This window comes from Dromiciops gliroides, chromosome 4, assembly GCF_019393635.1.
Source record: "Dromiciops gliroides isolate mDroGli1 chromosome 4, mDroGli1.pri, whole genome shotgun sequence".
NCBI lineage: Eukaryota > Metazoa > Chordata > Mammalia > Microbiotheria > Microbiotheriidae > Dromiciops > Dromiciops gliroides.
In genome coordinates this window covers 246,908,346-246,934,750 of record NC_057864.1, presented here as the reverse complement: position 1 = coordinate 246,934,750, position 26,405 = coordinate 246,908,346, and the positions used below count along the sequence as shown (strand labels likewise).

General features: G+C 43.2%; 1 protein-coding gene across 1 annotated transcript; it reads left to right on the top strand.

The window, feature by feature from the left end:
- Positions 1-24,494, top strand: ETV7 (ETS variant transcription factor 7). The gene is made up of 11 exons (XM_044003391.1): positions 1-5; positions 104-264; positions 365-465; positions 548-658; positions 3,078-3,213; positions 10,376-10,540; positions 14,739-14,864; positions 17,497-17,727; positions 21,906-22,048; positions 24,082-24,182; positions 24,309-24,494. The coding sequence occupies exons 1-11, from the start codon at positions 1-3 to the stop codon at positions 24,424-24,426; spliced, it is 1,398 nt and encodes a 465-aa protein (XP_043859326.1). The 3' UTR covers positions 24,427-24,494.
- Positions 24,495-26,405: the final 1,911 nt, after the last annotated feature.

Below are 26,405 nucleotides of genomic sequence, written 5' to 3'. Positions count from 1 at the left end.
ATGGAGTAGGTATTTAATAAAAGTTGAATAAAATGGAGCACATTCCTATTGTTAAGATGCCTGTTCATGCTTCCCCAAATCCCCTCCTATTAAATCTCTCAAGAGCCTACTATGGGCCAGGAAGCATACTTGACAAGGTGGTCAAGGCAGCCTCTAGCCAGAGGTTCTCTGGAAACCGTCAGATTGAAAATCACGTCCGGCAGCACCTCGGACAGGCGCTTCAGGAAGCGAAGGCTGAAAGGGAGAGCGCACAGCGGACTCCCAGTGTGGACAGCGCCTGACTGAGCTAGGGCGCAGGAGCAAATATGGAAGTTCTAGGGGAGGGCAGGAGTCTTGTCCCTGTCTCCTGTCCTCCGCCTCCAAGGGGAGGGGGATGGGGAGTGGAAGCGCAGATCCTGCTCTTTCGTTTTCGTTTCCCGGAAGGATAGCGACTACCGGAGCTCATTACCGCTCCGGGATTGCAAGGTCCTTTGTCCCTGGGTCCCTAGCGCTTCTAAATAGTTTTCCTACTCTCTCCCATCTTTCCTTTTCCTGGTTCGGAATACAGATTTGGGTGGAAGTAGGGCCAGGAAGCGAAGACCAAGGTTCCCCGGCAACAGGAGCCTGCTCAGCCCTCATGAGAGAAAGCCGGGTTTCCACTCCTTCACCTGTAAGGCCGGTAAGAGCTCCTGATCCCTGACCTAAAGAAGACTCACTTCGTCCCCCTCTTCCTAAATCTCCTCCCCACCTCACAGGAAACTATTCTCTACCCAGCTCTCTCCATAGAACTCACACTCACTTTTTCAGACTCCTTCCCTTCCATGCCCAGAGTTGTGCTTCACTCACCAACATATGTAATGTTGATTTGAAGTCAGAGGATCTGAATTTGAACCTTGATTCTACTTCTTCCTCATTACCTCTGTAGACACCCTTCTCTGGATCTCAGTTTTCACATCTGAAAAATGAACTGTTTGGATTAGATGATCTCTAAGATTCTATCCTAAGTCTAACATGTATCATATTTATCAAGTCTCCATTCACTCCCACTTCCAAACATTGCTTCCCACTTGCTGGCATCAGCGTTCCCCCTCGGCCATCCACAATCTCTCCAGTTGGTTTGCTTCTTCGTTTTCTCCTCCAGTCTCCACATACTTTCCCCTCTGATTCTTTCAGTACCCCTTAAATTCTTCAATCCACTGAACTCACATTCGACATTCACCCTTGTCCCTTAATCATATTCTCCCCCCACCGAATATCTTACCACCTTTACAAAGAGTCCTCAGCTCTAATACCTTTCATCAGGGCCTTGGTTCCTGCCAGCAGTTCTGAGACTCCTGGGCTCATGTTTCCCTTGCAGTTAGCAGTCTTGGAATTCCCCTTTCTTTGAGCAGTTCTTACTTGGCAAAAGTTGGAGGAGGCAAACATTGGATGTAGGCATTCGATCGAAGAACAGGTGAAGTGCCGGCTTACAGCCAGCTTTGGAGGCTAGAGTGATTTTTTTTTTCCTGGAGAAATACTTCCATTTCTAAGTGGAAGTTGTGCGTGAGACTGATGCTCAAAACTACAACTGAAAGGCTTGAACTGAGAAATAGAAATTCAATAGGAACTGAAACTGAACCTTAAGTTCATTTCTCTTGGCTCTTCTGCCAAACTGAAGAGTATTGGAGACTTGGGTCCAAAGCCCACCCCTAACACATTGACTGTATGATCCTGGGCAAGTCACTCAGTCTTTCTGTGCTCTTGACAACTCTCCACGGCTATAAGTGTGAGAGGGAGTGTTCCCTGAGAGTTCCCTGGGAAGTACATTCAAAATATCACTAAACTGCTGTCTTTGACCAATGATATTACAGGTCCAATCCCTGTTCTCTTTACCAACCAAGTCTTTTTTTTTTTTTTTTTGGCTGGCATCAATTCCTGAATCTTTTTGTACAAATGCTCAGGGATGAATGCAAAATCTAGGAGGTTTGCTTTTGTTTTTTTACCTGAAACTGGTTTCACTTTTACTTTTCTTGAGTTAGCTATCTGTTGCTGGCAAGGAGTCTCAAGTGACCTTCTACTTCTAAGAATAAGATCTGATACTGAACCCCTTTATCAGCACCAAAGTAGAGTGGAGAGAACACTCCATCTGGAGCCTGAGGATGGAGGTTTGAGTGCTAGCTCTGCTATTTCCCATCCCTGCGACTTTAGACAAGTCATTACTCCCCTGAGCCTCACCTTAATTACCTGTCAATTGGACTCATTTCAGGGGTCCTTAACCTTTTTTGTCATGGATTCTTCTAATTCTAGTTAAGCCTATGGATCTCTTTTCAGAATGTTTTTAAATGCATAAAATGCATGGAATTACAAAGGAAATCAATTACATTGAGATATTTTGTATATGTGTGTATATATGCATATATGTGTGTACACAATACATACATACACACATATATGTAAATCACAGACCCCAGGTTAAGAATCCCCTGATGAAATGATCTCTAAAGTATCTTCTTGCTCTGGAGTGGAAAATCTCATTATTTTAGTGACTAGGTCACCTCTGTGGGTTAAACTGATTTTGAAATGCTATAAATGGAGACACCATGTTTTTTTCGAGGGGAGAAGGGAACCAGAGTAAAGGTTTCTTGATTCTGTCTGTCCTTTCTTCATGTACTTTTAAAAGTTTTAAAAGCATGTTAGTGGGAAATACTATCCGTCTTTCAAACCATATTTTCAGGCCCTACGATTTTTTGCATTAGAAATGAATTTATCGGGGGCAGCTAAGTGGCGCAGTGGATAGAGCACTGGCCCTGGATTCAGGAGTACCTGAGTTCAAATCCGGCCTCAGACACTTAACACTTACTAGCTGTGTGACCCTGGGGAAGTCACTTAACCCCAATTGCCTCACTAAAAAAGAAAAAGAAAAAAGAAATGAATTTATCCAGGAATCCTCCAGTGGGGCTTGTTATAGTGTGTACTAGCAAGTTTGGATTAAATAAAAATAAAGTAGCTATTTTTTTCTTTTTTTTTAAAGGATTTAATGGATTAGACTAGTAGAACAAGTGTACTTTCTTTGAGCCACTTAATGATGACCTGTCTTTTTCTGTTTCATTTCTCTCCAGGGAGGAGAGTTGACTAATTCTTCTTCCAATCCCGTGTCAACAACACCACCCCCTGTCACTCAGCTTCAAGCCAGGTGTGAGACTAGAATGCAACTTATCCATGAGGAGGAGATCTGCAAGTTGCCAGGCAGACTCAGTGAGTAGATGAGAAATCAATGGTGATTTTTTTCCTTCCAAAGACAAAAGCATGAATGCATTTGGTTCTCTCCAAGGTAGTCCCACTGGCTCTCATGTCTGGTTTGCACTATCTGCCCTCATTTTATTTAGCTTTTCTTTGGAGATAAAGTCAGAGAAGGTAAATCAGAATTCTTCCTGTCAAGAGATTTGACTGCCCATGGTTTATAAATCTGGCATGATAACCATGAGTAGGTACTTTCTTCCTTTGTGCAGGGGAGGGAGTGGAGTTGTCTCTTCCAGCCCTAATATTTCATGACTATATGAAAACCAAACAGGAGAAAATCACTTAATAGGACTTTTTACTGGAAGGAATCCTAGAGGGTGAATCAATCCAGCACCCCCACCACTACCTCTCATTTTACAGAGGAGGAAATTGAGTTGGGGGCTCATGCTATACATCCATACAGTGCTCCTTCCACCATGCTAGATTGGCCACAAGGAAAAGAATGCAAAAGCAAGCCCCTCCATTGAAGGGTCCTTCCATTAAGAAGGCTCTAGCCTTTTTCAGAGGAGTCCTTCCTATGTGTCCTTACAGTGAGCAGCACATTGGATTTGGAGACAGGTTTCAAATCCTGGCTTTTCCTCTTAATAATGGCATTTATATAGCATTTTCAGGTTTGTAAAGTGCTTTATAAGTATTATCTTATTTGATATTCCTAAAGCAGAGGTCTGATCATATCACCACCTCCCTCCCCCACCCCCACCCCCATTCAATAAACTCTAGTGACTCCCTATCACTTTCAATATATATATATAATTCTCAGCTTTTCAAATCCCTTTATAACCTGGTCTCCTCCTACATTTCCAGTCTCTTTATACTTTTATTCCTAGTACGCCTCCCCCCACTCTGCTATCCAGTGTCACTGGTCTCCTTGCTGGTTTTTTGTGTAAGATATTCCATATCCTGGCTGAGTATGTTCACTGGGTGTATCCTATGTTTTGAATTCTCTACCTCTTTATCTCCATCTCCTAGATTTCCTAACTTTTTTCCCCCAGGTCCCGGCCAAAACCCCACCTTCTACAAGAAAGTTGTCCTCATCCCCCTTAATGCTGGTGCTTTACCTTTGTTCATAATTTCCAATTTATCCTGTATATGGGCTTATATGCTTTGAATTGGATTCTAAAATGATCTTTCAGAGCTGGGACTATTTATGCCTTTCTTTGTATCCCCAGTGCATAGTACATAGTACATAGTAGGCACTTAATAAATGCTTGTTGATTGATTGATTTTTACAACAACCCTGGGAAGTAGATGGTGTTATTGCCCCCATTTTATAGGCAAAGAAGTGGAGTCAAGGACACTAATACACTGTGAAATATTCAAGCTATTTGGAGAGCAATCTGGAATTATACCCAAAGAATTATAAAACTATGTATTTACCCTTTGGTCCAGCAATACCACAATTAGGTCTGTTTACCAAGATGATCAGGGAAAAAGGTAAAGAACCTATATGTTCTAAAATAGTTATAGCAGCTCTCAAAGAACTGGAAATTGAGGGGATGCTGATAAATGAGAGGATGATTGATAAGTTGTACTTATTGTGACAAAATACTACTGTGTTATGAAAAATAATGAACAAGTTGATTTTAGAAAACTATGGAAAGACATGAAATAATGCAGAGTGGAATTAGTGGAACCAAGAGAATGTTGTGTATATGATAACAATAATATTATTCAAAGAGTAACTGTGAATGACTAAAATATTCTGAGTAATATGAACATTCAAATCAACTATGAAGGACTTATGAAGGAAAATGCTTCCACCTCCAGAGAGAGACCTGATAAATAGAAGTATGTATTACATGCTTCCACAATATGTAATCCATGGAGCAGCTGGGTGGTGCTGTGAATAGAGTGCCTGGCCTGGAGTCAGGAAGACTCCTGTTCCTGAATTCACATCTGGCCTTAGACACTTACTAGCTCTATGACTCTGGGCAAGTTACTGAACTCTGCCTCAGTTCCTCATTTGTAAAATGAGCCGGAGAAGGAAATGGCAAATCAATTTAGTATCTTTGCCAGGAAAACCTCAAATGGGGTCACAAAAAGTCAGACACCACTGAAAAGACTGAACAACAATAACATATATGTTAGCTGTCTGATCCAGGTTTGGGAGGGAGGGAGACAACTTGGAATTCAAAATGTAATGGAAGGAAGGAAGGAAGGAAGGAAGGAAGGAAGGAAGGAAGGAAGGAAGGAAGGAAGGAAGGGAAGAAGGAAGGAAGGAAGGAAGGAAGGAAGGAAGGAAGGAAGGAAGGAAGGAAGGAAGGAAGGAAGGAAGGAAGGAAGGAAGGAAGGAAGGAAGGAAATGGAGGCAGACTTCATCAAGGTTACATAACTAGTGAGTAAGTAAAGATTTGAATTCAGGTCTTCTTGACCCCAGGCCTAGCACTCTATCCACTGCACCACCTAGCTACCAATATGCCTTTTAAGCAAAATCACTTCATTTCTCTGGCCTTCAGTTCTCTTTCTCTATGAGAGGAATGAAATTAAATGACCTCTCAGATCCCTTCCAGCTCAAAGTCCCATTATAGTAAGTTGGCATGTCAAGCTTTGTGCATCATGGACATTTAAGCCCTTAACTTGAAAAATTTCAATTTACTTTCACTGACTTAAATATTTTCAAAGGTCAAGCAGCTATAAAGTGCTGGAGGAATCTACTCTATAATAGCTCTGACAGGTAGATGGTTCTCAAGCCTATGCTCAGTTATTATTTCCAGGAATGGAGAGATCATTGCCTAGCTAATTCCATTACTGGACAGTGACAGATATGGTAGTCAGAGTACCTTATTTTACATCAAATTGGAACTGCTGAAATGCTCTTCACATCATCTGAGCAATCATGACATATATTCATTGAGATTCTTCTGTTGTTGTTTGGTCATTTTTCAGTCATGTCCAACTTTCCGTGACCCCATTTAGGGTTTTCTTGTCAGAGATATTGCAGAAGCTTGCCATTTCCTTCTCTAGCTCATTTTATAGATAAGCAAATTAAAGCAAACTGGGTTAAGTGATTTGTCCAGGATCACCCAGCCAGGAAGTATCTCAGGTCAGATTTGAACTCATAAAGATGCGTCTTCCTGACTCCAGGTGAGGCGCTCTATCCTTTGTGCCACCTAGCTGTCCTCTGAAAGTACCTTAATTGTATTCTGTGGTAAATATTTAACTGTCTCAAAAGATAAGGTGAAAAAAATGACTGATTTTCATATTCTTGGCAAGAGCAAAAATAAATGAACTGTTGACAGTTGGGAAGGTGGGGCTGTCATGGCATTTCAGAGTTGGTTTGATCTGTAACTGAACAGGAGTTCTTGCAGAACTGAACAGTGTCCCTAATAGTTGGTGATCTAGTTTCATCCTGAAGGCTGTGAGCTGAAGAGACCTGCATAGCTTTCTGAAGCGGTGCCCTCCACTTTGGGGTAGCTTTGGTGTTATGAAGATTTTCAAGCTCAAGGACACAACATTTCATAGTCATAACCTCTCAGAGATAGCCCAGTCCTTAGAAATCACCCAGTCCAAGGTGGCTAGGTGGCACAGTGGATAGAGCACCGGCCCTGGATTCAGGAGAACCTGAGTTCAAATCCGGCCTCAGACACTTAACACTTACTAGCTATGTAACCCTGGGCAAGTCACTTAACCCTAATTGCCTCACCAAAAATTAAAAACAAAAAACAAAAAATTGCACTAAGACTTTCAAGGGCAACTAGGTGGCGCAGTGGATAGAGCACCAGCCCTGGATTCAGGAGGACCTGAGTTCAAATCTGGCCTCAGACACTTGACACTTGCTAGCTGTGTGACCCTGGGCAAGTCACTTAACCCCAACTGCCTCACTAAAAAAATAAAATCACCTAGTCCAACTTCCTACTCAGGGTAGGAACCTTCTCTCTTTATGGTATCTCTAAATGCATCACACAATAGAGAATTAGTTTATAGAATCCATTCTTGCTGGTCTGTCCTTTCCACCTCCCACACCAAGGTCATATGAACACCCATTTCGTGTTGGAAGGAAGGCTTAGAAGTTATCTAGTTCAACACGTTCATTTTATAGTTGAGGGAACTGACTTGACCAAAATCACACAAAAAGCAACAGTCAAACTTCAATTTAGCGAAGACTTATTTGGGGGGAGGGGGAAAAACTGAACTCTTTTTCTCCAGAATCTCTGTTTCATCTGTCCTTCCTCTTCTTCCTCCTCCTTCTCCTCCCACTCCTGCTCCTTTTTCTCTCTCCCTGGGTCTCCTTATCTCACCCAGCTTGGAAATGCAGCAGCCTCTCTCACAGCCCAATCTCACTAATGATAGGCATAGGAGCTTTGACTTGGGACAGTCTGGAAACCCCTCCCTTGGGGGCAGCTAGGTGGCACAGTGGATAAAGCACTGACCCTGGAATCAGGAGGACCTGAGTTCAAATCTGACCTCAGACACTTGACACTTACTAGCTGTGTGACCCTGGACAAGTCACTTAACCCTCATTGCCCTGCAGAAAACCAAAACCAACCAAACAAAAAGAAACCCATCCCTGGGTAGTTTGTTTTCCTCCCCGCCTTGGGGTTTGCCATACTGGTGCCTGCCTTAGTGCAGGAACCTCATCGACTTAGCCCTTTACTGTTCGGAACTCCCGAAGCCGAGAGCAATGCACTAGCCTTTGCCTCCACCACCTGGCATCCCTTGATTTCTGATAATGAGGATTTGACTGAATTATGTTGTTTTACTTTCGCAGCAGGAAACTGGGTAAACAAGAACAACAAAACCAGTCTTGTTTGCATTTTTGACTCATAACTAAGTGGTGCTTGAATGTTATTCCCCTCTCCTCCCCCTCTCTCCCAGTTCCTACATTTCCCTCTTCATTTGCCCTACAGCATTGCACAACCATGCGGCTAGGGAGAACAAATTAAGCACTCTTAAGATTGTATTTATAGTCTCCAGGATTACACCCTGATGGAAGGAGGTGAACCATGGCAGATACTCATGGCCCAGTGACAGAACTGGCTGGGTATAACACCCACATCTTCATCTTCCTATTTTGTTTGTTTGTTTGTTTTCTGGGGCAATGGGGGTTAAGTGACTTGCCCAAGGTCACACAGCTAGTAAGTGTCAAGTGTCTGAGGCCGGATTTGAACTCAGAAACTCCTGAATCCAGGACGGGTGCTTTATCCACTGCGCCACCTAGCCGCCCCTTCATCTTTCTATTTTGTATCTGCTTTCCTCTTTGGAAAGTGAGGGAAGTTTGGGAGATGAGGATGGGCAAAATGGAAATAACCTCTTCTTTTGGAGTCACTTGTCCTTGTCTCTGAAACAGAATCAGTGGAGTAGTATTAACAGCTAGAATTTACAGAGTGTTCAAAGGCTGACAAAGTGTTTTATAGTCAGTGCATCAACATTTTGACTAGAGGTGATGTTGGAAGCCAGGTCTTTCTGACTCCACGTCTAGTGCTTTATCTATGACATGCGAAGTGTGTGATGTCTAATGATTGTCCTTTGTGGCAAAGGAAAAAAGGAGGGTTTTGTTCAGTTGTGATTTCCAGGTCAGCTGGGTCCAAGTAGTCTAGCTGTGGTGGTGATGAGAATACATGGAGAGGAGTAGTATGAGATTCTTACAGAATCACTGCTTTGGTTCTAAAGGGAAGGAGCACTAGGAATCTGACAAAAGGCAAAACTACAACAGCTTCCATTTCTCTAAGCATTTTAAGGTCTTCAGAGCCCTCAGAGAGTTGCTTAAGACCCTAGTTCAGCATTTTGCCTAGGGTTACCCATCCGGCATGGATCAAAAGCAAGATTTGGATTCTGTGTCCTCCTTCCTCCAAGGCAGGCTCTTCATTCACTGTTTGCCCCTGAGGGGCAGTATCGCTTCCATTTAAAGGTTAAGGAAGTTGTGAGAGGTTGTAAAGACTGCTGGAGCCAGGAGGACTCAGGTACAAATCCTGGGCCTGGGACAAGTCATTCTCTCTTGTGTTCAAGTCTCTTGAACATAAGTTCATTCCACTACAGTACCCTGATGCTAACAAAATAAGGAAAATTTTGAAATCACTAAAAGGAAGTAACTAATAGTATGTACGTAACTGAGGAAAAATGATGGGGAAAAAAGGAGAGAAGAAAGAGGGCGGTATTCCTGAGGGGAGCTTCAAAGAAGGGTCTAAAGGATTGGGGAAGGGTGGCCCAACCAACTTCCATCAAAAAGATCTGTTTCAGGCAGCTAGGTGGCACAGTGGATAGAGCACCGGCCCTGGAATCAGGAGGACCTGAGTTCAAATCTGGCCTCAGACACTTAACAGTTACTAGCTGTGTGACCCTGGGCAAGTCACTTAACTTCAATTGCCTCACTAAAAAAAAGGGGTAGCTAGGTGGTGCAGTGGATAGAGAACTAGCCCTGGAGTCAGGAGTACCTGAGTTCAAATCTGGCCTCAGACACTTGACACTTACTAGCTGTGTGACCTTGGGCGAGTCACTTAACCCAATTGCCTCACACACAAAAAAAATCCCCCCCCAAAAAAAGTTGCTTAGAAAAAGATCTGTTTCTCTGAGTTCAAATCTGGCCTCAGACACTTGACACTTACTAGCTGTGTGACCCTGGGCAAGTCACTTAACCCTCATTGCTCCCCCCCCCCCAAAAAACATAACAAAAAACCAAAACCAAACAAAACAAAAAAAGATCTGTTTCTGTCCTTTGAGGCTACCTAAAGACTGATCCTCTTAGCATCCCCTTCCTCCCCTTCTCCAGTACTTCCCTGTTCTGTCAGAGTCTCCAGCCCCAAGCCACTTGAGTACAGGACAAAGAATGTTGGCTTGGGAATTAGTGGACTCCAAAGTTTGAGTTGGGTTCAATGTGACCTTTGAGGCCTCTTCCCACTCTGGATCCATGAAACTATGACTCCTGAGCCATTTAGACTCTGTCAGGAAGTCATCAGGGCAGGAAACCTACTTGTGGTTTTTTCCATCTCAACTTCATAAGACCTGCCTCTGTCACATGCTCCCTGTGTGACCTTAAGCAGGGTCTCTGGACCTCCATTTTCTGTTCTGTAAAATGAAGAGGTTGGGGTAGACAGACTCTAGGGTCCCTTTGCAGCTTTGTGATCTCACACTCAGGGCATCAGTGTTTCCCATTCTGATCTGTGTCTGTGGTTGGTTACAGGAATTCAGCCTTCTCTGTGGAGTAAGGAGGATGTGATTCACTGGCTAAGATGGGCTGAACAGGAATACTCCCTCCCACAGACGATGGAGCACAAGTTTGAAATGAATGGGAAGGCCCTCTGCATCCTGACCAAGGATGACTTCAGATACCGAGCTCCCGGTTCAGGTTAGCAGATTCATAAAGGAGTCGACCGGGGTGGGCATGAGCTGGATGTGGTCAGTCGCCTCTGGCAGGAAGGACGTCAGGGTGAGAAACCTATTTGTGGTTTTTCCAACTGACCTTCTGTCACTCACATCTTAGCTGAGGTTCCTCTCTGCTCCACATTTGGCCCTTGAGCAGGAAAAGGTGGCTCTCACTCAGGGCTGGGTCTTTGGCAAAATTGTGCCCGTTCTCCTATTCAGTGGTAGCTCTCTTTCATATCCCCCTTCCAGTGTTCTGACTCCTCCTTTAACCACAAACATACTTGGTGCTCTTGTGCTCTCTATTCTTAGGAAAGGAGTGGCAAACTCTTCTATAAACAGGTATAAGTGGCTGATGACCCTGAATCCCCCCTCCCTAGCATTTATCATCTTTTTTGGCACAAGAAACTGCAAATCTATTTGTAAAACTTGCTATTTCTTTTAAATATATAATATGGATCGAGTCATAGATTCCTAATCTTGAGTCTGGGAACTAGAATTTTTAGTGTTTTAATAACTCTTTCAAAACAATTGGTTTCTTTGGTGTTTTGTTTTACGCATTTAAAAACATCACTCTGAGAATGAGTCCATAGGCCTCACTTGACTGCCATAGGGGTCCATGGCACAAAAAAGATCAAGAACCCCTCTCTTGAGCCAAAGGAACAGATTTGGAGGTAGAAGACCTGGGTTCAAATTCTGACCCTGGCACCTTGCCACTTTGGGCAAGTCGTTTGATTTCTCTGTGTCTCAATGAGGGGGTTAGATCAGAAGTCTCTTTGCCTCTAGACCTATATTCTAATAATCTCTAATGATGAAGTTGTAAGCATCAGTGGCCAGGTAAGGGAGGTATTTTTGGATCAGAACCTCCTGAAATAGGGGCAGCTAGCTGGCTCAGTGGATAAAGCACCGGCCCTGGATTCAAGAAGACCTGTATTCAAATCCAGCCTCAGACACTTGACACTTACTAGCTGTGTGACCCTGGGCAAGTCACTTAACCCTCATTGCCCCGAAAAAGCAAAAACAAAAACAAAAAGAACCTTTTGAAATCACACTCTGTTGGCCAAAGGTATGAAACACACCAGGGGCCCTGCCAGGTAAGACTATCCCTAGTGCTACCCAAACCAGATAAAAATGTAATTGGGAGACATTTAACAAAATAAATAATAATACCACAAAACATAGATAATGTTAATATGTATTTGCACCTGTGGGGATCCTTATGTAGGGTTCAGTGGCCCCATTTCTTTTTTTTCTTTAATTTTTTTTATTTTTGGTGAGGCAATTGGGGTTAAGTGACTTGCCCAGGGTCACACAGCTAGTAATTGTTAAATGTCTGAGGCCGGATTTGAACTCAGGTCCTCCTGAATCCAGGGCCGGTGCTCTATCTACTGCGCCACCTACCTGCCCAGTGGCCCCATTTCTATGGGAGTTTGACGCCATTCTGTAGACAAATGTCTACTCTACCTAATCCCCAGGCTGTTCCTGGTCTTGGCTGGAAGTTGACCATACTGCATATTCACTCTTCCCTTTCCTCCCGAATGCATCACATTTCTCATGTTTCTTTGTTGTTGTTTTTTTCAGCCTGAAATTACAAGAATCAAAGAGGAAAATTTTGAAAATGTCCATTTCCTCCTCTTCCCCTTCTCCTCCTCTTCACCCCTCAGTTCCCATGACAAGATTCCGCAAGTTAACATCCCTAACGGGGCTGCTAGAATGTTTGATTACTCATCGAGGAGTTGGGGGCTAGGGTCTCCCTTCCCTCAGAAGATTTTGGGTGGACTTCCATTTCCCTGTGACGCCTCAGTTCCTTGCTTTCCTTTCACCCCTGACATGACTATGCCTTCAAGAAGGTGGAAGGTAGAAACAGGAAATGGGTCTAGAGACCTCCCATGGGGCAGAGGACATCCTAAAGGAAGGGTGACACAGCTACTCTTTGTAAGAAGTGACCAAGGCTTGTCCTGTATCTGATTCGGCTAATTTCATAGGATTTTGAGCTAGAAAGGGATTTACAGAGATCATCTAGTTATAGGATCATAGATATGGTAAGCAGCAGAAGTGGGAGTTGAACCTAGGTTCTTTGGTTCTGTAGCTAATACTCTCCCCCTACCTCCAATCTCCCATTCATTTTACTAATGATGAGGAAATAGGAAGCTAGAAAAGGAAAGAGCTTTACCTAAGGTCCCAGCACTAGTGATTAGCAGAGCCAGTATTCAAAGGGAGGTCCTGTGCTGGGACTTTTGTCCCTCCCGTCCCCTCAAGGGGTCCAGTTACCATCTTCTTGCTGCCTAGATTCCCCCCAATCCCAGACAGCATGGTATAGTAGGGAGTATAGTGGACTACTGTCAGGCTTCTAGGCTCAGCTATACCACTGACTCATTCACTGTGTGACCTTGGGTGGGTCACTTTCCATCTGCACCCCTTAGTTTCTTTATCTGGAAATGGAGGGGTTGGATATGATGCTCCCTAGAGGTTGAGCCCAGTGTTCTCAGCCAGAGATAAGATTTGAACCCAGGTCTCTCTGACTCAGAGGCAGGGTCTCTGCTCACCTCTTGAGATTCAGCACAAATATTATTCCCTCTGTTTTAAAGTCAAGAGGTACCTTCCATGAATCTAAAGCCTACCATCTCCGATGTACCTAGAAGCCAGGGATCTTTTCCCCTTCCCCATCTCTACCATATACCAGAACAAAATGACACAACAAAAAATGATCTGCTTAGCTCTTCTGGGTGCTAACTACTCAAATCCCTGATAGGAAACAAGAATCGATGTGATAAAATACTTAGTTATTGTAATGACTGACAACTATTCAATTACTCCCATGTCAAGTTAGGTCCCCTGATGGGGCTTCAGGTAGTTATTTGTAGAATGAGGAGATTAAACCAGGAGGTCTTTAAAGTCTTTCCCTATGGTCCCCTCATATAAAATCTGCTTTTTAACACTAGCCTTTGAGCCTCAAGCAAAAAGTATAAGTAATTCAAGCATTTGGGGCACTTTTGGAAGGACCTAGCAAATAGGATACCCTTTCAGCCCTGCCCCAACCCTCAAATTATACCACAGAGGAAGTTGTCTGTTGGACTAGGTAGGGCTGACAGGCAAGGGATTCAATCCAATTTAACAAATATATATTAGACCCTTCTACCGAGGACAGGAAAAGAGAATAATCTAAGTCCTTGCACGGTCATTCCTTGTTCTTTGAAAACAGAGACGTTGCTCAGACCAAAGCTCTAAAAGCCAAGTAAGACAGAGGAATAATAGGATCATAGGTTTAATGCTTGAAGAAGGAACCTTAGAGGCCATTGAATTCAACTCCCTCATTTTACAGGTGAGGAAACTGAGGAACAGAGAAGTTAAGTGATTTACCCAGAGTCACATTGCTATTAAGTGTCCAAGACAGGATTTGAACTCAGGCTTCCTAACTCTAAGCTCAGTACTCCATATGCTGTGTCACTCACCTGTCTGGAAATGCTTGATCTATGTCTGATGAAGTGGAGGTTGTAATGCCATAATAAACTGACCTAAATTAATTCAGTAAACACTTAGTGAGCCCCTGCTATGGGCAGAGCATTGTGCTAAGCCATGTGGGGAGGAAGGAAGTATTGAACTCAAACACGGGACCTTCCCTAGAAAAGCTTATAGTCCTACAGTGGGGATAGGACATGTACAAGGCAGAATATCAAAGGGACAAAGGATGGATTAAAAGTGTCCCTAAGGGGGGCAGCTAGGTGATGCAGTGGATAAAGCACCGGCCCTGGATTCAGGAGGTCCTGAGTTCAAATCCGACCTCAGACACATGACACTGACTAGCTGTGTAACCCTGGGCAAGTCACTTAACTCTCATTGCCCAACAAAAAAAAAAACAACAAAAAAAGTGTCCTTAAGGAAATGAGAAGGGGGAGAGCTCACTTCCCGCTGGGATGAAGCCAAGAGGGCTTCATGGAGAAAATAGAACTGAAGCCAAGCATCGAAGGAAATGCCAGATCCCCACTACTGCTGGGGATGGGAAAGGGTGTACATTCTGGGACTGGGGGCCAGCTTCTTCTTTGTGTGAATGAGGGAAAAGGACACACACCCCTCACCTCTGGCTCAAGGGTGGCCTATCCAGAGGCTGAAGAGGCACTGTTTGCTCCCTTCTCAGTCCCATTCAGAGAGTCCCAGTCAGCAACCTCTCTCTTCCTTTCCACCAGGTGATGTCTTGTATGAGCTGCTCCAGTATATTAAGACGCAGAGGAGAGCCCTGGTCTGTGGACCCCTCTTCAACACACCATTCAGGCCTATGATTCCCTTCCAGCTGCCTCTCTGTCCTCTGGAAGGTGAGGCAGTCTTCTCTTGGACTTTTGTAACCATTCAGAAAACCTTCCCATTCTCACTCCCAAATCTCAGGGAAGCCCCACTATGATTCCCTTCCAGCTGCCTCTCTGTCCTCTGGAAGGTGAGGCAGTCTTCTCTTGGACTTTTGTAACCATTCAGAAAACCTTCCCATTCTCACTCCCAAATCTCAGGGAAGCCCCAGCCACAGGCAAAATTATCCTGTGGGCAACTGGGAGAATTTGGGCAAGTTTTTCCCCCTCCCTAGGCTCCAGTTTCCCTATCTGTAATAACAACAACAACAACAACAACAACAATAGGGCAGCTGGGTGGCTCAGGGGGTAGAGGCGCTGAGCTTGGGATCAGGAAGACTCATCTTCAAGAGTTCAAATCTGGCTTCAGACACTTCTGTGTCTGACTCTTCTGTGTGACCCTGAGCAAGTCATTTAACCCTGTTTGCCTCATCTGTAAAATAAGTCGGAGAAGGAAATGGCAAACCATTCCAGTATCTCTGCCAAAAAAAAGCCCAAACTCAAACCCAAATGGGGGACACAAAGAGGTGGACATGACTGAAACAACTGAACAACAACAAAATAATAAAAATAATAATTAGCATTTATATAGTGCTTTGAGGTTTGCAAAGTGCTTCACATATATCACCTCATTAATCATCACAATAATCCTGGGAGGTAGGTGTTATTATTATCCCCATTTTACAGATGCGGAAACTGAGGCTGAAAAAAAAAGGTTAAGCGATTTGCCCTACAGTCACACAGCTAATCAGGGTGTGAGGTGGAATTTAAACTTGAGTATAGGGGGCAGCTAGGTGGCGCAGTGGATAAAGCACCGGCCCTGGGTTCAGGAAGACCTGAGTTCAAATCTGATCTCAGACACTTGACATTTACTAGCTGTGTGACCCTGGGCAAGTTGCCTCATTGCCCCACAAAATAACCCAAAACTTGAGTATAGCACTATCCACTGTCCCACACAGTTGCCATCTGTAAAGTGAGGAGTGAGAAACTAGATCAGGGGTGTGCTGGTAAAGGTTTACCAACTTTTGGGGGAATAGAAGGTTATTCCTCAACACATTTTCAAGTTTAATTTGCATTATTAACATTTTCTCTATCATTTTCTTAAGTCTAGACAATCAACAATACAACAAATCATGCGCTGGTTTATTATGATTCTGAGGTATAAATGCTCACACTGAAAATTGAACAATTGGCCTTTGCCAGCACACCCCTAAACTAGAAGGATTATATATTTTTTGTTTTGTTTTGTTTTGTTTTAGCAAGGCAATTGGGGTTAAGTGACTTGCCCAGGGTCAAACAGCTAGTAAGTGTCAAGTGTCTGAGGTCGAATTTGTACTCAGGTCCTCCTGACTCCAGGGCCGGTGCTCTATCCACTGGGCCACCTAGCTGCTCTGAAGGATTATATTTTAATGTGGTTCTTAACTGTATAAATGTATAATTAATGAACTCATCCTGTGAAGGAGACTTTCTAATTCTATTTATCTAAGGCTACTGTTTGACAGTGTGCCAAATGTAGAAGCATACCTTATGGGCAGATGCAACTTTCCTTGAATTGAATATTTTTTAAATGTGACTTGTTTTGAATAAAGTAGAAATTTGTAGTCCAATTATATTTTGTTATGTTAAAGTATCGGTTTAAATTTTTAGGTATTCTTTAATTCCAAAAACTTGTGACCTACATATAGTTTACCAAAAATACAACAACCCAAATATTTATAATTCTATATTCTTAGTCTTCAAATAAATAACATCTCATTAAATTATAAAAATGTGTAAATTAAACATTCCAGTAAAAGGCAAAAAGCAGTTAATTATAAATAAATTGCATTATATGAGTGTTGCAATTTGAGGAAAGTTGCAATTTGACACGTTGTATTTCGATTATATCTACTGAAATATAAATTACAGTCATGTGATACATTCTATATTATTTTAATTTTAAAAATATATTCTTTAAGAATAAATTGTTTTTTTTCCTTTTCTATATTTCATTTAAATGCCTGACAGGGTATATTTGTTTTTGTTTGTTCATCAATGTAGATCCATGTAGATTTTTAGTTGGTCCCTGGCATTCCTCCCCTTTTTTCCTTTTCTCTCTTTTCACCATTGATACTTTCCCCTTCTCTTCCTTCATGTCTTGTTTTGTCTTGTCTTGTCTCCTCTTCTCTTTTCTTTTCCACCTTTCTGGGGTGGAGGAGGAAAACCCCTTTTTTTCCCCACCAGGCAGCACTGCCTAGCACATAGATCACAGGATCACAGTTTTAGAGCTAGCAGGGACATCAGAGATCATCCAGTTCAATCTCTTCATTTTACAGATAAGGAAACTGAGGCCCAGAGATTTAATGATCAATATCACACAGGCATGGCAGAACTGGGATTTGAACCTAGGTCCTTGACTCCAAAAGCCAGAATACACTGTTCTTCAAAGATATAGTAGGCACCCCCAAATAAAAAAATATTGGTTGTATTGGGTAACAGAAGCTTGACAGGACTTTTCTTATACATGCACCACTTCATTACTCTAGAAAGGGTGGCAAGAGTTTCTCTGGAGAAAAGTTCTGGAGGCTAGGAGAAAACCCCCCAACAGTTCCATATTTCCTTGCAGGGGGGAACAGCCCCTTACAACCTACCTCTCATGGGGTTCTCCTGCCACCCCCACGGAATGAGATGTCCTGCAACACATCTGGGCAGCAGGATTCTGCTTCCCTGCCAAGACGGGCTTTCTTCAGGGAAGAGCCGCTCAATCTCTCTCACACCTCAGATGTCAACTATAGGGCAGAGGTCATTTGTTCCTTTCACAGAACAAAGCAAGCTTCTATTGATGGAAAACTTGCAGGTGAGTGGAGGGGACCTTGGCCTCCATATGGAAAGGGAGAATGTCATTGGCTGAATAATGTGTGTATAGAAAAAAAGCATCAAAAGATGATTTCATTTGTTAACAAATTTTATACATTCAGTAATTCTAACATTTAATTATATAAAAAGAAGAGTAATTACTATTGGGAAAGGAGGTTTCTCCAGTTCATTAAATATCATTTATTTAATACCAGGCATGGGGAGTGAGAAGCTTGAGCTAATTAATTAAATGAGAACAACATTACGGTTTTATTAAGGATAAAGAAAATATGCAATATGTGTCTAGATTTCTCCAGACCTCAGGTTAAGATTAAAATAAGAGATGGGGGCAGCTAGGTGGTACAGTAGATAAAGCACCGGCCCTGGATTCAGGAGGACCTGAGTTCAAATCCGACCTCAGACACTTGACACTTACTGTGAACCTGGGCAAGTCACTTAACTCTCTTTGCCCCACGAAAAAAAAGGACTGGGAAAGTAGGAGGGGACTAGCTTGTGAAGGATTTTGAATACCCCATGGAACATTTTATATTTCCTTCTGGGGGCAATGATCAGAACTGCATTTTGTAAAAATCACTTTAGTGGCTGAATGGAGAATGGATTGGATTGGAGAGAGACCTGAGGCAGGCAGATGTGCCAACAGGAGACTGTAATCATCAAGTTATAATGTAATGGGGGTCTGCATCAGGGTGGTAGTGCTGTCAGAGGACATTAGCAGGTGTGTTGAAGAGATATTACAAAAGTGAAATTGACAAACCTTGGCAGTTGTTTGGATATGGGGGAGGTGGGGGTGGGAGGAGTAAGAGAGTGAGGAATCCAGGATAATTCCTAGGTTCCAGTTCAAGATGTCTGAAAGACAGTTTGAGATACAACATTGGAGGTTGGTATAGAGACTGGGGCAAGATCAGTAGACTGGAGAACCACTGGCACAGGGGTGGTAATTAGATCCATGGGAGCTGATGACATCACCAAGTGAGATAGTATAGAAGAAGAGAAGAGAGCCTATGACAGAACCATGAGGGACTAACAGGGGGGTTAGAGGGCATGATATGGCAGAGGAGGGAGCAAAGGAGACAGAAATGGAGTTGTTGGTAGGTAGGAGGAGAAGCAGGAGAGAATGGTGTCCCAAAAACCCAGAGAGAAGAGGGTATCAGGAAGGATAGGGGGATCAACAATGTCAAAGGCTGCAGAGAGGTCTAGGAGAATGAGGACTCAGAAAAGGCCATTGGATTTGGCAGCTTTGGAGAGAGAAGTTTCAATTGAATGATGAGGTTGGAAGGCAAATTGTAAGGGGTTAAGAAGGGGGTAAGAAGAGAGATGGTACAGACACATATTGTAGATGGCCTTTGGGAGTTTAGCTACAAAGGGTGGAAGAGAGATAGGAAATAATTAGCAAGAATGGAAAGATCAAGTGAGGGTTTTTTTTTTCAGGATGGTGAAGACCCAGGGATATTTGTAGGTAGTAGGAAATGATCAGAGAGAGACAGACAAGGAGAGACAGAGACAGAGAGAGATAAAAAAATAAGTGAATGGGCGGCTAGGTGGCGCAGTGGATAAAGCACTGGCCTTGGATTCAGGAGGACCTGAGTTCAAATCCAGCCTCAGACACTTGACACTTACTAGCTGTGTGACCTTGGGCAAGTCACTTAACCCTCATTGCCCTACCAAAAAAAAAAATAAGTGAAATAGTGAATAGTGGGGATGACAGAGGGGGCAATCTATTGGAAAAGATAGGATGTCATGGAATCACTTGAATAACTATAGGAGTTAGTCTTCATCATGTGAAACAGGGGTGAAAGAGGAGAAAGTGACAAAAGCATCTGAGTGATGAGAGATGATAAAGAGGGGTGAAAAGAGAGTTCCTAGCAAAAGCCCTCACTTTTTCCTGTAAAATATGAGACAAGGCTCCCTGCTGAGAGGGTGGGGCCAGGAGGAGCTATGGGAGGTTTGAAGAAGGATGAAAAGGTTTGGAAGAGCCACTGGGGAGAGTGGGATAGTAAGTTGATGATGGAGGTAGGGTAGGATTGCCTAGCAGTGGTGAGGGCCCAGTTGAGACTATGTAACATAAATTTGTAGTGGACTCAGTCAGAATGGTTGTTTTATTTTCTCCACCTTTGCTCAGTAATACATCTGTAGACATGAAACCAATGAATGGTGGGAGTGATCCAAGGCTGAGTCTTGGCTGAATGCAATGGTGATATGATCAGGGACTAGAGATTCAAGAGAGGAGGACACTGTAGAGTTGAAATGGTTAACTAAGGGGTCAAGTTGGGGAAAAGAAAAGAGAGTGGTGACTGTAGGAAAGATGGCCTGAGAGGGGTATTTCTTTAGGGGGGATCAAGGGATTGGAGGTCATAATGAGGATGAAGAATAGGAATATGTAAGGGAAGGCAGAGGGAGAGGAACTGAGAGGTAGGGCATTTAAGGGAAAATATGTATGTTGAATTCCCCTGAGAACAGGAGTTGGGGAGAGGAAAAAAAATTGTGAGCCAGGTGTCAAGCTCATTGAAGAAGAAAGGAGAGAGACCTGGGGGTCTATAGACAACAGCTACCAGGATTTTGATTGGATGGTAGGAGTAGAGGATGGCATGATACAGAAAGCAGTCTGACCGTGGATGTAGTTGTTTTGGGAGAGGTGCCACGTTTCCCTGAGGCTACAACCCAGTTTATATTTCTTGCTGCTACACAAGTTCTGACCTAATACATGGAGAAGCGTAGTCTGAAGGTAAGACCTCAGGCTGAATTGATTAAGTGCCCAGATCCTTGTTCTTTCTTGGATTCTAGACTGACCCTTCTGTAGAGAGGGACCCCAAAGCCTCTCTAGATTGAAGAAATCCAAGCTACTTTTCTTACCAGGTAGTTATCTATTGCCAAAAACAATCTTAGGAGCTAGACTAACCCAGGCTGGACACTCTAAATGTTTTTTTTTTAAGTCTTGACTAACCAATGAGAGACTGAATGATTGGCTAGCTAAACAACTAACTGACCAACTGTTTGTTGACTTGATTGATTGTTTGAAGGTGTTATGCTTAGCACCAGCTCTTCTGAGCCAATTGTTAAATGTTCAGTATGACCATTTATACCTCAAAATTGGCAACTGCTATGAATCAGGTCTTGATGCATTGGTTTGCTGATTGTCTAGATTTAAGACAGTGATGGAAAGGATGTTGATAATACAGATTAAACTTTAAAATGTGTCATGTGTACACTTTTTTTAGAGAGCTTGTTGTTAAACATTTACCAACACCCCCTTGGCCAACTGACTGATTAATAGGTTGACTAATTGATTTTACTGGCTAACTAATCAGCTTACTACCTGACTGATTTACTGATAATTGATTTGAGTAGATGATTGACAAGCTGACTACCTGAGCAACTGATAGACTCATTGATTGGCTTGACTGGCAGGACTGGCAGGCTGATTATCAGATAGACCAACTGACAAACCCTCTGCCTGGCTGACAGATTGATTAGATGACTGACAAGCTGATCATCTATGACTGACTGATGAACTAACTAAGTGACTGGAACTCTAGCCCCTGTGCCACCTAGCTGTCCAAGGATCCAATTAGATGGTATCTGTAAAGTACTTAGCACAGTTCCTGGCACATAGTAGGTGCTTAATAAATCCTTACTCTGCACTCCACCTCACCCATTACCTCTGCTTTATTTTACTTAGAAAAACCCTTCCTAGGGGGATGCTAGGTGGTGCAGTAGATAAAGCACTGGCCCTGGATTCAGGAAGACCTGAGTTCAAATCCAGTCTCAGACACTTGACACTTACTAGCTGTGTGACCCTGGGCAAGTTACTTAACCCTCATAGCCCCACAAAAAAATAAGAAAGAAAGAAAGAAAGAAAGAAAGAAAGAAAGAAAGAAAGAAAGAAAGAAAGAAAGAAAGAAAGAAAGAAAGAAAGAAAGAAAGAAAGAAAGAAAGAAAGAAAGATAGGAAGGAAGGAAGGAAGGAAGGAAGGAAGGAAGGAAGGAAGGAAGGAAGGAAGGAAGGAAGGAAGGAAGGAAGGAAGAAAAGAAGGAAGAAAAGGAAGAAAGAAAGAAGGAAGAAAGAAAGAAAAAAGAAAGAAAGAAAAGAAAACCCCTTCCTAGACAGTATCTTTACATCCCCCTATGTATCACATTCATGTTCTCCTCTGATCTACCACAGACTGTCGATTGCTATGGGACTATGTGTATCAACTGCTCTCTGACAAGAGGTATGAATCTTACATCAAGTGGGAAGACAGGGACTCCAAGGTCTTCCGAGTGGTGGATCCAAATGGACTTGCCAGGCTCTGGGGAAATCACAAGGTATGCTTGACCTCCAGGGGTACAAGATGGCCTTGCAAGTTTTCCTTTTGGGGATGGCAGTTGGGCTGGAAGTGGGGATACCAGCACCCCAGACAGTAGGGCCTTGTAGTAAATGTTTGTTGGAATGAATTGAATCATGGGTTCTCCCAGCATTGGAATGCTTGAATCTTTAGAGCTCCTTCAGACTGTGACTTGTCTGAACCTCATTATGCCATTTCATAGGCAGAAATACTGAGGCCTAGATGCTGAGCTCTTTTATAAATTGGGAGAATCAGTGGAACTCAGGATTTGTACTTACCCACTTACTATTATCCACTGCACTAGAAGGCTCAGTGGATAGAGTAATAGGTCTGAAGTTAAGAAGACCTGAGTTCAAATCTAGCCTCAGACACTATCTAGCTGGGAGACACTGGGCAAATCACTTAATCTCTTTTTACTTTAATCCACTGGAGAAGGAAATGGCAAACCATTCCAGTATCTTTGCTAAGAAAACCCCAGGCTCACAGGATTGTGAAGAGTCAAAAATGGCTGAACAAAAATTTATTGTTATTATTTTACTATACCTGGGGTTTTCATTCGTGTGAGGAGTTCCCAGTGAAGAATTTCCTCTACCAATGTAGATCAACACCCACTTTGCAACTGAAAATCTGAGAGAGTTTCCTGGGACACTGACAGGAGAAGTGACTTGCCCAGGGTCACACAGGGTCAGAGGTGGGCCTTAAACTCAAATCTTCCCTGCTCTTAGAGGCTGGCTCTGTATCGACGAGGCCACACTGTCTCCTATTATTATCAGTAGTTGTATTGATATTGTGACAGCTACTACTAATGTGGAAGACAATGCTATAATCTGCATTTTAGGCCCAAGCCTGCCAGAAGTAACTTTTATTAATTTAGAGGATTATAATCTAAGTACTTGTGCTTAGCAAAAGAAGACCAGACACAGAGAGAGCCAGTCTATGACCCTGAAAAACTCTCTCCAACAAAAACCATTTTTGGGTAACAGTTTCTTATATTCTCAAAACAATAGCCACAATTCCATAATGGGATAAAGACCAGTTAAAACAGTCAGGATAAATTTCACTTGTTATTTTGCTTCATCAAAGCCAAATGAGATTCACTTCACTTTCTGCTCATTCTGAGAATGATTTCCCTAAAGCCACTCTGTCCCTCCTTTTAATGATTCTTTTTTTCCAGTGGACAAAGGTGACCCCTACCATATTTCCATCAGCTGAAGCCACCAAAGAGACTCCTTCCATTTGAGCACTACCCTTAATTGGCCTGTGGAATCAGGCAATGGAATCAGCCATGTTCAGTCATGTCTGGCACTTTGTGACCCATCTGGGGTTTTCTTGGCAGAGATCCTGGAGTAGTTTTCCATTTCCTTCTCCAGCTTATTTTACAGATGAGGAACTGAGGCAAACTGAGTGAAGTGATTTGCCTGGAGTCACACAGCTAGTATGTGTCTGATGCAGGATCTGAACTTGGGTCCTCCTGACTCTAAGTCCTGTACTCTATCCAATGAACCACCTATCTGCCCACAAGAAAGTGGTTAGGCTTTAGACTAGGGTAATTTAAAAACATACAGCAGAGATCAAACTAGAACTCAGGTCCTTTGGCTCTTGATACTTCTCAATACATAACACTTTTGTCTCTAACTGCATTTCAATAACATGTACTTTTTGGCTTGCCCAGTGAGTTATTTAAAAAGAAAATCAGGGGCAGCTAGGTGGCTCAGTGGATAAAGCACCGACCCTGAATTCAGGAGGACCTGAGTTCAAATCCGGCCTCAGACACTTGACACTAGCTGTGTGACCCTGGGCAAGTCACTTAACCCTCATTGCCCCACAAAAAAATAAAAATAAAAATAAAAATGAAACCAAACTCTCCTGCCCTATCCACCAACCCTGCCAGCCCTGCCAGAATACTTCTCAGTGGACGCAAGCAGAGAGAACCACACGGTGACTTCTCCAGACCCAGAATGGTTTGATAGCTTCAGGTCCCATCAGTTACCCGGTGCCCGCTTTCTCTTCCAGAACCGGGTGAACATGACCTATGAGAAGATGTCCAGGGCTCTCCGGCATTACTATAAACTGAATATCATCAAAAAGGAGCCAGGCCAGAAACTTTTGTTCAGGTAAGAACGGCTCAGATGCTGTGGTAAAATGAGAAGTAAGAAGTGGGCCGGGAGAAGAGAGGACCCAGGGTCAACATTTCTTCCTGTCTTGGGCAGGTGAGCCCCTAATTTTTTTTTGAATTCCAGATTCCTGAAAACTCCGGATGAGATTGTCCATGACAAAGCCAGCAAGTTGGAGCAGCTGGAACATCAGGATCAGGAAGGACTGGATTTTAAGGAGGAGATGTTAGAAGTCTCACCCTAAGGGACAGTTGACAGTCAGGGATGTATTTCTCTGATCTAGAAGTTTTTTTTTTTTAATACTAGAGGAAGAGTAGGAACAGGAAGAGGAGGAGGAAGAAGGGGAGGAGGAAGAGGAAGAGGAAGAGGTAGAGGAGAAGGAGGAAGAAGAGAAGGAGGAGAAGAGGAAGAGGAGAAGAAGAAAAGGAGGAGGAAGAGGAGAAAAGGAGGAGGAGGAGAAGGAGGAGGAAGCTGCCTACTCTCCCTTCCCTCCAGACTTGGAGAAGCCAGAGATTCTGGACGAAGGGTGTGGGAGGAGGCAGGAGGAGGGAAAAGGGAAGCATCCTTCAAGTGTTCTTCAGAGGATTCACAAACAAGACTCAAAGCTGGACTTGGATCAAGGTCAACCCAAGGCCAAAGGATAAGAGAGGACAAGATGGACCCTTGGCCCTGCTGACTCTTCCCTTTGGAGAATTGTAGAGCCCTGGGTTCTGTTCCTTCAGGCACTTTCTAACTGCAGTCACAGGATCACTATCGGCAGTCTCCCTCTGTTTTGTTGATGTCCCTGCTGTTCATTCCTTCTGTCCTTCCTTTCAACAAATCTATTTATTAAGTGGTACTTGTGCTTAGATAATAGATCATTTATATGGCAATTTAGCTTTAAGGTTGGCAAGGTATTTTACCTCTGATATCTCTTTTGATCCTCACAACAACCCTCTGAGATAGGTGCTATTATTATTGCCATCTTCCAGATCAGGAAACCGGGGTTGAAAGAGTTTAAGAGACATGCCCATAGAGGGCGGCTAGGTGGCGCAATGGATAAAGCACCAGCCCTGGATTCAGGAGTACCTGAGTTCAAATCCAGCCTCAGACACTTGACACTTACTAGCTGTGTGACCCTGGGCAAGTCACTTAAGCCCCATTGCCCCCCCCCAAATATATATATAAGAGACATGCCCAGGGTCACACAGTTACTAAATGTCTGAGGCGGGATGAAAAACCAGATTTTCCAGACTCCAAACCCAGCACTTTCTCCCCTATGCCACATAGCATTGTTTCATGTTACAAGCAACTAGCTTTCTTTCTTTCTTTTTTGGTGAGGCAATTGGGGTTAAGTGACTTGCCCAGGGTCACACAGCTAGTAAGTGTCAAGTGTCTGAGGCCAGATTTCAACTCAGGTCCTCCTGAATCCAGGGCCAGTGCTTTATCCACTGCGCCACCTAACTGCCCCAGCAACTAGCTTTCAATGAGGCACAGTTAGTAGCCTCAGGGTCAGGAAGACATGGCTTCAAATTGTGCCTCTGATACTTAAGAGCTACATGACCCTGAACAAGTCACTCACATCTCTAATATTTAGTTTCTTCATCTGTAAAATGAGAAGATTGGACCCAATGGTCTCTAAATTTTCTTAGCTCAAAATCTATAATCTGATGATCACCTGCTTGGATGCAGGACACTGTGCTAGGCACAGGGAGTACAAATACAAACAATAATATAAAGCCCCTGTCCTCACATTCTTCTGGGTACCATGCTCCAACCAGGTGCTGCTGAGGATAGAGTGCTGGGCCTCATGTCAGGAAGACTTGAGTTCAAATCCTTCTTCAGACACCTAATAGCTGTGAGACCCTGGGCAAGTCAATAACTTCTGTTTGCCTCAGTTTCCTCATATGTGAAATGGGGATAATAACAGCATATAGTTCCCAGGGCTGCCATGAGGATCAAATAAGATAATAATTATAAAGCACTTAGCAAAGTTCTTGGCACATAGTAGGTACTATATAAATGCTAGCTATCATTATTATTACCACTAAGACATGGTCCGTACGAAGGCCAATTATTTATATAACAGAAAGAATGTTAGATATTGAGTTGGGGGAGGGTGGTTCAAATCCTGACTTTGTCACTTCCTTGCCAACGTGACCTCAGGCAAATCATTTGGCCCCTTTTGGCTTTCATTTTCTCCCACCGAATGATGAGAGGGTTGGATTAGTTGATTCCTGAGTT

Bases quoted from the DNA above. Each gene is read 5' to 3' on its own strand.
- ETV7 (XM_044003391.1), top strand. The intron at 659-3,077 runs GTAAGAGCTCCT...ATTTCTCTCCAG, and splicing joins CTCCTTCACCTGTAAGGCCG to GGAGGAGAGTTGACTAATTC. The intron at 10,541-14,738 runs GTTAGCAGATTC...CCTTTCCACCAG, and splicing joins ATACCGAGCTCCCGGTTCAG to GTGATGTCTTGTATGAGCTG.